The following is a 13,740-nucleotide window of genomic DNA, read 5'->3' on the forward strand; positions in this document are numbered from 1 at the left end:
TGTGTCAGCAGTGGTTTTTGTCTGTTATGAGTTGCCCTGACTGTGCTGTGGCCCTGCAGGTGACAGAGCAGATGACAGTGATTATTGAAGAGAGGGACGAGCTGAAGAGCAGGGTGCAGGACCTGCAAGGCCAGCTGGATGGATGGACCTCTGAGCAGGACAAGACGGCCGCAGACACAGAACAGCTGAAGAGGGCGTTGCAGGAGTGCCAGGTCAGCCTGCCCCTACCGGAAACAAGCGCGCGCACACACACACACACACACACACACACACACACACACACACACACACACACACACACACACACACACACACACACACACACACACCACCCTACAACATATTACAACTGCTGAAGGCAGGATAGCAGTGAGTGTTGGGTTGCAGGGAGCTATAATGTGGTGAGCAACAGGTAGGGGATGAAACATGGGACCCACAGCTTTGCGAGCTGTACAGAAATATGCAGGTGGAGCTACAGGCTGCCAGTGTCATTAGAACATGGTTAGGTCACATTGCTGCACCATCTCAGAATTTTGTCATGTTTTTTAAACATGTACCGACAGGTAGAGCTGGGTACAGGATACAGTATGTAGCTCACTGACTACCATTTACCCACTTTTATGTTTATAATAACAATAGTTTACACTTATATAGCGCTCTTTCTGGACACTCCACTCAAAGCGCTTTACAGGTAATGGGGATCCCCTCCACCACCACCAGTGTGCGGCCCCACCTGGATCCACCAATGTGCAGCATCCACCGCCAAAGTGCGCCAGAACGCTCCCCACACACCAGCTCTCAGTGGGGAGGAGAGCAGAATAATGAAGCCAATTGATAGATGGGGATTATTAGGAGGCCTTGATTGGTAAGGGCCAATGGGAAATTTGGCCAGGACGCCGGGGTTACACCCCTACTCTTTTCAAGAAACACCCTGGGGTTTTTAATGACCACAGAGAGTCAGGACCTCAGTTTTACGTCTCATCCGAAGGACGGCGCCTGTTTACAGTATAGTGTCCCCGTCACTATACTGGGGCATTAGGACCCACATGGACCGCAGGGTGAGCGCCCCCTACTGGCCTCACTAACACCTCTTCCAGCAGCAACCTTAGTTTTTCCCAGGAGGTCTCCCATCCAGGTACTGACCAGGCTCACACCTGCTGAGCTTCAGTGGGTTACCAGTTGTGAGTTGCAGAGTGATATGGCTACTGGATGTTTACCCCGTATGTGTGAAATTGTACATTTCACCAATTAACTACATTTCTATTATTTATTACTTTTCTTTTCCTTCTCTTACGACTGTCTGTGTAGCATACTGTTTAAGATTCAGGACTTATAAGTGGCCGGTTGCAGATTCAAGTCCTCGCTTCAGACACAGCTCTTGTGCCTTGAGTGAGTGACTGTGCCCAGATTGCACTAATTCTCCCAGCTGTATCACTGGAAACCTGGATTTTCCGGAGTCAGGCTCTGCGGTGGATTAGCTTCCCAGAGGGGAAGTCACATGGTCTCTGTACTCTTAACTCCATGGAAACCAGGATACTCTCCGGTCCAATGAGCCATTGTGGCTTGAATAGATCAAGTATCTTCACTTTACCTTGAGATGATCAGATATACACCTCTGATAATTCTTATCATGCCGTTTTTTTCATTAAGATGTTTTTTGCACGTTTTGAACTATCCTTTTGGGAGTTCTGAGCAGAGCGTCTCTATTCTCAGCCACTTCATAAAGCACAGCACTGTTTATATGGCAGCCCTTCTCTGTTCTGCCCAGGCTCGTGTGCAGGAAGCCCCTTCTGTTCCCAGCCTGCAGAGGGAGATAGCAGCTCTGCGGGACCAGGGTGCCCCAGCTTCCCTTTCCTGGGTGCGTGCTCTGGCTCTCTCCATGCTGAGTTCTCTGCTGTCATGGCAGCAGGAAGCAGCTCGGGCCCTGCAGGATGCTGGGATAGATGTTGCAGCTTCAGCCAATGGTAAGGCTGTATCCCGAATTGCCCCCTCTGCTGTACAGCAGGTTGCCTAGCTCCTTATTTTAAATAATCCAAAGGTTTTTGTTTTAAGGTGAATATTTGAACTGAAGACATTTTGATAGGTGGCTCTAGGCATTTCAAAGGGTATAGATGCAGATGGAGCTCAGTGGTGCAATTAGAGCTTTGGCAGTCCGATCAGTGTGCTGTGACGGTGACACCCCTGTGTGTTACCCATGTGACAGTGACACAGCCTGCTAGGGTAGGCTTGAGCTAGTTATAAGAAATGCTTGGTCATCTCAGTTGTTGCAGAGTTGGTATGATTCCTTCAGTGCAGCACCCAGGAGAGATGGCCAGCATAGGGAAATTGGGCCAGTTAAGCCAGCAACGAGCTGATTTGGATCAGTAAGAACTAAGCTTGGAATGAAAATTTGCAGACGCACCAGAGATGCACCGCTCTGGGCTTGAGTCCCTGATGTTAACAGTCTAACACCAGCCCCCAGTGTTCCTGGCAACCTCGAGCCTACAGCAAGGCACGTCACTCTGCTAGTCAGGTTAAACATTCCTTTAAGGCCTTGTGGGGCTCATGGTGTGTCAGATGAACTGGTGAACAGGTTGAGGGCCATTGTTCTTCCTGCACAGTACAGTCATTGTAGCGGTAATCTGAGTTGATTAACAATTAATGATTCCATATACGGAGGGTATAAAACTCCGTCCATCAAAGCAGTGTAGCAAAGGTTCCGTTGGTACAGGGTGGTGTGACTTGTGCTCAGAGTGTGTGTGTGTGTTTACATGCTCCTGAGTGACAGCCTCTTTTGTAGGTGTTTCTGGCTCCATCAGGTCCTTGTGGCAAAAGCACAAAGACCGAGAGGGGGACATAAGGACCCTGCAGGTGAGGCATGAGTTTCCCATTCTCAGCATGTCTGCCCTGACTTGACTTCAACACAACACTTCAAGGACTATCCTTTAATATCCATCACACCCAGCAGCTCACAAAACTATCATCGTTTTGAACGGACTGCTCCTAGACCATGTTCCACCCTCAGGGTGAATTTCCAGGTTTTAGAGAAGCTTCTTTGAACTCCCCCAGAAAAAAAACAAACATAGTTTCTGTCAAACGGTTTGCTTACAAAGCTGGAGGTAGGGACTGCTGTTTGTAACGGAAGGAAATGGAAGCTGTCTGACTGTGAATCTGTGCGCAGGCCGAGCTGGAAGAGTTGCGGGTCTCCCAGGATGCCTTGATCCTGGCCAGGGTGGATTCTCTGAATCGAGAGCATGAGAGGACACTCCAGCAGCAGCAGAAGACAACAAGGGAGGTTATGGAACAGCAGAACCAGCAGGTGGGGAGGCAGACCAGTCTATTCAGGCATCACTGAAGCAGCCTTACTGCACTGCTGTCCAGAAATGGAACCACTGATTGAAGATTAAAATTGTGATAACGTTAGGTTAATTCTTGAAACTTTATTCCAGGCATTCCTTTTCTTTTTTTAGTTGTGCCGTGTTGTTAATACCATTAGCAGAACAAAGTATGATACGCCACAGTGCAATACAACACGTGTATCTTAGTTTCAAAGAGCTCTCTTGATCACGTATAATCAGAGGTTTATGGAATTTCTCACTGGTTATTTTCTGTTGCTGTTTGAGGTGTCGGGAAGAGTTACCCCCACTGACACTAACACAATTTGTTTAAAACCCACAGCCCTCTGACCCCCTCCACATACACATATATACTTCCCACATAAGTTCCCATATAGGTTCCCACATCAAATGGCAAGAATTATCTAACAGGCTAGAACGTGACTTGCAATAAACAAAATTGAAAAAATATGTAATGACATATCCCAGGGGCAGCTAAACTACAGGTCACTCAGCCCTGCAATCATGAGCCCAGTGGGACTCTGTTATTACAGGACATGTGACAGGGCACCCTGCGGAACCCTGCTTCTGTTCTGAATGACTTTTCATGTCCTGAATGTTGCATATTTGTTGAGGAATGTTTTTTCTGCACATTCAAGGACATTGTTGTGCAACGGAAGCCTGCAACATCGAACCTGTAGTTACTGAATAAAAAATTAATTAAACTCTGCCGAGCAGAGTTTGTCATTCTTTTTCTTTATTCAAAGGACCTCTCTTGGTTCCCTTACGTTTATGTAAAAAGCAAATTGAGTTTGTTGAACAACTTGCAAAAAAAATTTGTTTCATCATAATTCTTTCCCCGTATGATTATTATACAGTACCATAAAAGATCAAATCTGTAGCTTTCACTCGTGGTGTGAAAGCAGAACAGTAAATTCATAAGCTTTATAATATTGCACAGATCTATATATGTGTGATATATGTGTTCTTTTTTTGTAGTTTTCTAAGAAAATACATATAATAAACAGTATATTTCACTTGATAAATATTTGGAGTTTTTTGGAGTAAAAAAGAATCTCCCTGGAAATAAGCATTTGATTTTGGCATTTCCTTAATCACTGATCTGAGCACTATTTGAGCGATTCAGGGATTCGACCTTCCCATAGAAACAATTCACAGTGATTATACTCCCTGTGCACTGACACAGTCTATTCTACTCATTTATTCCAGGATAGTCAGAACAAACCCAAAACACCATCTTCCATCATAACCCGCCATCACTTGGGTGCTTATCTGAAAGGGGGTTTTCTCTGTGTCTCGTTGGGGGGGTGTGAACTGAGTGCTGCTTGTGTGTGCACTGCAGCTCCTGCAGCAGCTGGAAGAGAGGGAGCAGGAGAGAGATCGTCTGCAGCAGGCCCTGTCTGAGCAGCGCTCTGAGCTGGGACGCGTGGAGGACCAGTGCAGGCACCTGACACAGGTAACTGGCCTCCCACCTCCCACCTCCCGCCAGGGTTCGAAGTTCCCATGGAAACAGTTCGCCATGATCAGACTCCCTGTGCCCGGATACACAGTCTGTCCCGCTGTGCAGCCAGGGTAGCTGGGAATCACCATTCGAAGCTCACTTTCAGCTTCAGCTGGGTGTAAACTTGGCAGCAACAAAACACACTGGCAAGGAAGCAGAAAATTGTTAAATTACGCTCCTAGCGAAAATAATGAAGCGATTGTCATTTGAAAATCACACATGAAGGAAAAAAATTGAAATTTGCAAGAGTGTTCCTCAAAAGAGTGTTTTGAGGAAGTCTATCAGGCACCTGAGAACTACTCTGAAGTATATGCTTTTACTCTTCATAGATTATGGTACAAATATTAATTTCCTTCTTGAGACACTTGCTTTGAAGTCCTTTTTTGACCTGAAACAAGAAGAAATGTTGTTGATGGGGCCTATTCTTGTGTTGCTGGGGACGTACAATAGGTGATTCCGGCTTTCTCGACACAGGAAATGGAGGCCAAACGCCAGGAGGTGGAGAGCCTGACTGGCCGGCAACAGGAGCTGAGCCGAGAGCTGCAGTCGGCCAGGGAGAGAGAGGTGAGGCAGGGCTGACCGGGGCGACGCGGGTCCTCACTGTTTTTTGTATTTTATTGAATTTGAGAAGTCCGCCTGCGCATTTCAGGATTAGGAATCACTTCGGCGCAGTGGTGAAGGAGGCAGGCTATCCCACTGTTCTGTTACAGCCCTTTCCAAACCCGTCAAAGCTTGGTGCCGCCTCCAGCAGCTCCCCCATCACTTACACAGGAGCCCCCCTCAGCAACGGACCGGTGTGCTCCAGTGAGGAGAGTCGACCCCAGACAGTTCGCCCTTCTCTAGGGCTTGGGAATGTGGAGACCAGTGTTGTATTGCTGGTCTAGGGGCCGTGCACATTCTGGAAGAGCCTGACAGTATCCCACATGTGAGGTAGACTGTATTTTAAGCTGAAAGGAAACAGTACGTTCCAGCTGCAGAGCCTTCTTCAGGGGGGATGGAGAGTAGAAACATCTCTAGATCTCTTTCCCTCGTTTCTTCTCCTCCCGCCTGAGCTGCCTGCACTCTCTGTCACTGAACTAGCATTCCTTCTCTTCACAGCGATCTGCCCCAAGACTAGACTTTCAAACCACCTCCTGTTATGTTTAAAGTTGAATCACAGCTTGCCTCCTTCTTTCAGCTCCTTCCAAATCTTCTCCATTCATCCGTTTTCTTTACCTAACAGCACCCAATGAACCTTCACCTGTTCCTTTGCAGCCTGCGCACACTGATGCAGCTCCCTACTCGTGCACTATTTGAGTGAAACTTGTTGCAGACATCCCTAGTCTCCCTGAAGTTCCGGGAGTCTCCCGGCAATCAGCGTCTCTTCCCTGACTCCCGCAAGTCATCCATAATCTCCCGGAAATCGCCTCCCCACCCCCAAATTTTTCTGTTGCTGAAAAAACAATCATCAGCAAATTATTTAGTGATATAATATAACCTTAGGCCTCTGAGAATCTGCTCCAATCTGCTAAACAAGCCACATCTCTGATACAACGAACATTTGCAAAGAAAGTGAGATTATTCAACTGGACTGGTGAGTTATCGTATCTATAGTGTACTGTATATTTATTATAGTGTCTGTAGTGTGCTGTATATATTATTGTAGTATCTATAGTGTATTACATATATATTATAATGAATATGGTCGACACACAGGTTGTACGAGCCGGTTCCAGCGCGGTGACAGTACAGCTCTTTACTCCTCTGCCCGTAACAGGGATGCCGGCCGCCCGGGCTGACGAAGGTTTTCTTCAGCTCGGCCGGCAAGACCCCCGTTGTGCGATGCCGGAGACCCGGGCTCGAGCCCAGGCGGTCAGGGACGAGCTGGGGCGGGAGGGGCAAGGGCACAAGCCCGAGGACCCGAATTCGCTACAATATCATAGTATCTGTCAGCGAATTATTTAATTCTAGAGCTTTGGTTTTTTTTTTAAAGATTTTTTTTTTGCGTGCAGGAGCACATGCTGGTGCGGCGCCGTGTGACGCCTGTGTTTCCCCCCCTCTCTCCAGGCGGATCTGCAGCAGGAGGCGCAGAGGCAGCAGGCCTGCTGGCCGGCGAAGGAGAGGGCAGCGGAAGAGAGGGGGGCCCGTCTGGAGCAGGAGAGGCAGGGGGTCCGGGAGGCGGAGTACAGGGAGCAGGTGCACCAGCACGCCCGCACTATCGTGGCTCTGGAGCAGCGGCTGGCCAGGGCCGCCCAGAGCCAGCGGGCGGGCGAGGAGGAGCGGGCGGCGCTGGAGGCCAGGCTGCGCGGTGAGGAGGGGGGCCGGGGGCGTCGAGGAGAGAGTACAGAGCAGGGGAGTTTATTGCCGTATGTACGTGTACGTTGGAATTCTTAATCGGGCTGATCTCTCGGGAGACACACAACACCACACAATGTGGACGACAGGAACAATCAATATATTGTGGAAAAATAAAGAAATACGTAGTAGTGAGACTGAGAGAAAAAAAAGGGTAACTATGTAAAAAGTGTGGAGTGCAGATGTGTGTTGAGTCTGAGGCCCTGCATTGAGCTGTTGAGGATGCGCACTGCAGTGGGATAGAAGCTGTTCTTGAGTCTAGTGGTCTGTGCTTTAATAGAACGATATAGTTTGCCAGAGCGTAGGGGGAGAACAGTTTGTGGGCAGGATGGCTGAGATCCTGAATGATTGATTGGGCTTTATTGCGACAGCAGAGGGTGTGGAAAACACCGATTGATGGTGAATCACATCCTATGATCCTCTGAGCCGTTGCCACAACCCTTTGTAGTGCGTCTCTGTCAGGCGTGGTAGTACTGCTGTACCACACAGTGATGCCGCCGGTGAGGACACTGTCTATGGTGCTGCGGTAAAAGTTCATGAGGAACTGCTTCCCCAAACCGCATTTCCTGAAGAGGGAGTGGAGAACGTGGGGCTGGGACTGCTTCGGCTTTGGAAAGGAAAGGGATGTTAAGGGACAGATCCTAAAATGAGCACTGATGTAACTGTTTACCACACTGCACCTTAGATATAGTCATGTTTCCGATGCTCCAACCTTTGGGATTCCACAGTTTTTTTATCTTCAGGGTGACATGCAGCTCTGTTGTTAGTCACCAGAGGGCAGTCCTACTCTACAGTGGAGATTTGCCACAACAAGTCTCTCAAGTGCAGCTGCTTTGCTACACTTTGCTGTTTGACAGTCGTTACTCCAAACCTGTGGAGTCTTTCTCCTTACTGCAAATTCAATAACAAATACCCTGTAAGTAAAATAACCTCAAGAAGGCCGGAAGTGATGCTCTGATCCAGCCATGGGATGCTCTTAGCATCAGTGGCCATAGTGCCATGTTGTTCATAATCCAGTCAGATGCCTAGGCTTAACATTTTTTTTTTCAAGCTTGTTTTTTTGTTTAGTCATCAGCCGTTGCCAGTATTAAAAAGACACCTACAACCTGCTGCATGAATTACCTGCCCCAAAGTACCTCACGTGAAGTTGTCTTGTGCTGCAGGTGTTTTAATAAAATTGTGCGCACATTATAATACGTGCAGAGTTATTCTGATTTCTGCTGCGGACTCCTTGATTCATTTTAATGGTGCTGCATAATTTATCTCAGGCCGGCCATGGACTGGCGTCCCACCCAGGGTGCACCCTGCCTTGCGCCCGTTGCTTGCTGGGATAGGCTCCTGCTCCCCCACCACCCTGAATTGAAAGAAGCAGTTAGAAAACGGATCGATGGATATAACTGAATTCCATCGTATGCATGTAGTTTGCTGACCTTGTGATTTGACTTTTGCGGTGGGTCAGCGTTTACCCACTGTACCCAAAATAAGTGCTTCGATATTAGCGGAGTCCTGATTTTTCTCTCACTGTGTCGCGTCGTCTTTCCACTCCCTTCCCTGCAGAAGCCGAGAAGAGGCTGGAGAGCCGCAGTCCGAGCATTCCTCCAGCACCCCCTGTGCCAGTGCTGCCCCAGGACGTTGAGGCTCTGAAGCAGACGAGCGCCCTGCTCAGGTGAGCGAAACACTGCCAGGGCCAACAGCGCCCCCCTGCTATCGCTGGTAGCAGCCCCCATGTACTGTACAGTACAGTCCTCTTCGTAATTATGCTTGTCCCTTAGAGTTACAATTACAGCTCGTCAGCTTTTTCTGAAGGTTCTCTAATTAGCTGAAATGAGGCTAATTTATTGCCGCTGAATAGCAGAACCAGAAGTCACTTTCCACTTAATGATTAGTGTATTGAGTGCCTGGTCATGTGATTGACAAAAATCCTATCTGGAATACTGACAGAAACATGTTTCTTATTTAAAGACCCCGGCTTAATTTGTTTACTTATTTAAAATGAGATCATAGTTAAAGAAAATAAGTAATTAAAAAATGGACTGAGTGCTTTCTCTCACCATCATCCTCTGGCTTGATAAAGCACAATGCACTGGTTGTTCCAGCAATAGAAGCTGGTTCAGGCTCTGTGTGACTAGCCCGGTGTGGATAATGTTAGTAATTAAAGATTCGTCTACAGTAATGGCTGTGGTTGCTCTAGTGTGGGTCCCGGTTTTGAAGTTCTGCTCTTTCGCTATAATTAATCTGATGTGACTAATGACTAAATTGCACTCCTTGCAGTGTCAGGCCTGTGATTTGGGGTCTTAAGAGAAAAATCTGAGCCAATGACCAAGATTACAGTTTGCGGGTTGTTTCCTGTTCTCTTGATTTTAAAGGTAGAAATTGGATAATAGTGCAAAATGCAAACAAACCAGACCTTTTCTTTTTTTCAATTGGACATGTCGTGGAGTGAAAATGTTTGACTAATCATTCGGATCTGTTGAGCACATTTCAGCAACGCCTAACAAATACGTACAAGTCTTTCAGTCTATGGATTCTGTGTAGTTTCAGCTCTGAGAAAATGTCAGAAAAATGCCTTTTTATAGTGCAAAATTTCCCAGCAAGGACAAAGGGCTTGTCATAGACAGGCAGTGGAATGAGACACAGCCTGGAGTTACAACAGGCAGGGAGGTGGTTGTGTGCCGGCAGATATGGAGTGCTGGAGCTGGCTGGAGGTTCGAGGCGGGCTGGCTGGGCTCGTGTGACCAAAGAAAACCGGCTTAACCGCAACATCCCCTGAAGGAGCACATTCCTGGCAAGAGAAATCGATGCCTCTCATTACTGCTGAAATAGCATGTGTATCCCTAGACCCAGAATGAGCTTCCCTCACACATAATGGGCTTGGAAAAAAGCCTCTGTGTTTAAGAAAGGCATGAATAATGAAATGCACGGTTATTATCTAATAATTGCTGTGTGGAAAGAGAGAGAAGACTGAGGGAATTTGATTGTGTTGGTCCTGTATTTTCCCCTGTGACCTTTAAATGCAACCATCTCTGCGGCTCGGCACCTTTTTAAACCTCTTTGTGCAGCAGTAAGTCTTCCTTGCAGTATCATAATCATCCTGAAATGATAAATAATCGGCAGTGTAACAGTGTTGTAAACAGCCCTTTGTGTGTGTTAATTTCAGAATCTGTCGTAGTCTGTCAGAAACAATGTTGTGATGATAAGAACGATGATGATAATAATTGATTTGATGAGGGTAGTTTGTAAATCCATTGTTAATCCCCCCATTTATAAAAAACTGAAAAATGATACATCAATTTCAGCATTACAAATATATAAGATGAGGAGATGTTGTTTATTACTGTTATAATTGTTGTTATTAAGCTTTTTATTGCTGGTCCTGATGCTGATTCATGGACAGAAATAAATAAGTTCAAATGGAGAGACAGATCTATTAAAAATACTATTAATATACTATTAACAGTAGTTATATTAACATTTAGTATTTAAAATTATTTAGCTATATATTTTGTGTATGTGTGTATTATTTAATGTTTATTAAATAATATTCAGAATTTTAACATAATATGACATCAGACGGTTGGATTGATTTTCCACTGTTAAAATTTGTGCAAAAGTAAAAACTTTCTTTACGTTTGTCTAGCAATGAATTTTTAACAACAAACATCTTTCACTATTTTAGCCTTCCTTGTAGCTAAAGAGTACAAAACTGCTGTGTGGTTGCATGCTTTTTTTGTGGTTATGAGAAGATTGTGCTAATAGAGTGGACTAAGAAGAACTTGTGTTACTTAAGCATACATTACTAATTACCATATTATATACTGTAAACTACTATACTGTATAGTTTATGGTCTTTACAAGTCAACAGTATGTGACTTAGTAACATCGAATCACATTAATGAGTATCTTTTAACTGAGATTTCAGGCATATATTGAGATACAAGCTTAAAACTGTCACATATTTTACAATGCCTCGAGCAGCTGTTTAGTATTTACCAGTGTCTAGATAAGATGTATCTGCTAGTATCAGGTAGCAGTGTGGAGTAATGATTAGGTCTCTGGCCTCTGCACTCAGTCCTGGCTGGGTTGCTGCTGTTATACCCTTGAGCAACAGAGCAAAAGATACTGGTGGTGAAATGTCTTCCTCTTCAGTGTGATAGATATCAAGGTCCTGTTCAAAACAAACGGACAGAAACTGCATCCACATGGTGTCCAGATTTTACTATGAGGTACAGCAACTGATTGCTAACAGTCACAGATACAAAACCAACTAACGCAAAAGAATTAAACACATTTCTATGCCGCAGTTATTTCCTAACACGAACATTTGTTAAAGTAGTTCATGAAATATTATTTACATTCGCACAGTGGTCTACAAAATGTTATTTTATACTCATATAATTGTCTGTTCCCGTATTAGATCAAGCAGTTACAAAATGGATGGATAATGGTCTGTTATTTAATTAAAATTTGTATGTATCTTTACATATCTTTATTTTTAAAAGCACTACAGAAATAAGATATTATTTCCCAGCATTGTATTCCTCTGACATGTACTCTATGTGGTGTATTCTGTAGTGTGAGTGATTGCTTCTACCAAGAGTTAAACTCTTTTTCAGTGAATGTTTTAGATGAATGGTGAATGTTTCTGTTTTCCTCAAAGTGATACCAGCAGTATGCTTGTCTCTTGTCAGCTTGTTAGGTGTGTGAATGTGATGAGTGGAATTTACACATATGTACAATAAGTACATCACTGTGGGTGAAACAGAAATAGGCTGTGTGGGAGAAAATAGCTGTGTGAATCAACTCCTTTGATATCTGGTTTGACAATATCTTGCATACTGTGTGATATTTTCATCCACCAACTCAAAAGGTACTAATTTTAAATCACACCTGCGTTGGAACGGCCGTCCAGTCTTTCCTCTTGTGTTTCCCTGGATAGGCTCTGAGCTGCCAAGACCCTTAATGGGAAGAGCAGCAACACAAAGTGGTTGATTATATTGTACGTTAAATATAAAATAAAATAGGATGAGCAGTTTCAAATGTTTAATTGCAAAATTGAAAATAAATATGATAGATATACAAAGGTCAGGCAGCATGTTAACTACAAGTAGCTGCAAAAGTCTCAAAATGATGCACCCCTGTGTTTTCTTGTTCCTCTCAACAGTATTACTGCTGCCGATCTTTACTAATTAAGTTGAGCAACTTATTTTAATAAAGACTAGCAGTTACACCTGCTAGTCCTAATGGTTAGGAAAAGGCCACTATTGTGACAGGAGGCTTTGGCAAAGCTGAATCAGATGCAGTGAAGTGATTTATTTAGTAAAATATGCATGCATACACTGAGAAGCAGTAAAACTGCAATAATAACTTCTTAAGGGGTGCCAAACAATCAATTAAAAATAAATGCTTGGGTCGTGTGTGGAAAGTGACAAAGCATTGTTTCTTAAATGGTAATGAGTGTATAAAGAAGAGAACAGTGCAAAAGTTTTGTGGAATGCCGTTCAGTTTGAGATAGTCATGATACACATCCCAGACCTGTGGAAACATGGCATTGATGCCACTGGTTGCTGAATATGGCGAACAGCCAGGCTCTGTGGATGGTGAATGCTAGAATGTCACAGCAGCTGTTTGCTCCTCACCTAATATTCCACCTAGCAACTTGGGTCTCATCTGTTAGACCATGTTGGGTTGGCTTGCATTATGAGGATCATCCTTATCCTGTCCTATTCTTTTTCTACACCTTTGCAAAGTTTCCGTTGACCAGATCTACAGCAAATGCTGTCACTGGGACTTGAAGCAGGCTAACTTATGACAGAGCAGTGCAAAGCTTTTCTCATGACTAGGGTTTATGATACTGGTAAATCCTTCCATGAACACCAGCTTGCACTATGTTCAACGGTATTAGGCAGCACAGTGAGGTGAATCTGCTCACACAAGATGGGAAGGTGACATTTTCTCTCATTCATTGGGTTCTGAATGCAGCTGGGCTTTTGGCCTTCTGTGTCTGGTCGATTTCATAAAGAGCAATCTGTAGAGAAGTATGTTGTTGAACAATGGTAGCTTGATGGAGATGGTGGGGTGCAGTTAACAGCGAGTTCCAGCTAGAGCTTGTTGTTTATTCTGTGACTAGTCATCTTTCCACTGATAGTGCAGCCAGATGGACACTGACAGCTCATCTTCCACATATTGTAAGCTCACACCCACCCGATCAGGGTGAGACGGTATTCTCCCTTGAACACTCAATGTTCAGCTGTTGTCTTCACAATCACCCAGAATTAACCCAGCTCAGCTCCTGCTGGGATGTTGAGAAATGGTGTTCATCAGCAATATCCTCAACAACTGGGACTCCCATGAGCACTTTCACATCTGTTGATGTCTGCTAGGCTGCTGCTTAATGACAATGTGTACTCCTTACATTTTTTAAATGTGATGAAAACTGTTTGTTTTTTGCAATCCTCTGACATTTTCCCCACTTATGTGGGAGTGTGAATTCACTCCAAAGGTGGAGTTTGTTTAAGTGTGCACATGAGAGAGAGAAAAAAAAATGGTTTTCATTTGCATTGATAATTTAAA

The 13,740-nt window shown here is 44.8% G+C and overlaps 1 protein-coding gene across 2 annotated transcripts in view; it reads left to right on the top strand.

Moving 5' to 3' along the window:
- Positions 1–13,740, top strand: part of fhad1 (forkhead-associated (FHA) phosphopeptide binding domain 1) — a 51,822-nt gene that overhangs the window by 14,993 nt on the left and 23,089 nt on the right. For both annotated transcript variants that reach the window (XM_088616998.1, XM_088616999.1), the window contains 8 exons: positions 60–212; positions 1,769–1,964; positions 2,780–2,850; positions 3,161–3,298; positions 4,678–4,791; positions 5,311–5,400; positions 6,883–7,123; positions 8,728–8,836. In XM_088616998.1, coding sequence (XP_088473124.1) covers positions 60–212; positions 1,769–1,964; positions 2,780–2,850; positions 3,161–3,298; positions 4,678–4,791; positions 5,311–5,400; positions 6,883–7,123; positions 8,728–8,836 — 1,112 coding nt within the window. The remainder of the gene's footprint in view (positions 1–59; positions 213–1,768; positions 1,965–2,779; positions 2,851–3,160; positions 3,299–4,677; positions 4,792–5,310; positions 5,401–6,882; positions 7,124–8,727; positions 8,837–13,740) is intronic.

This window comes from Lepisosteus platostomus, chromosome 23 (genome assembly GCF_059453375.1).
Source record: "Lepisosteus platostomus isolate fLepPlt1 chromosome 23, fLepPlt1.hap1, whole genome shotgun sequence".
NCBI classification, from domain to species: Eukaryota; Metazoa; Chordata; class Actinopteri; order Semionotiformes; family Lepisosteidae; genus Lepisosteus; species Lepisosteus platostomus.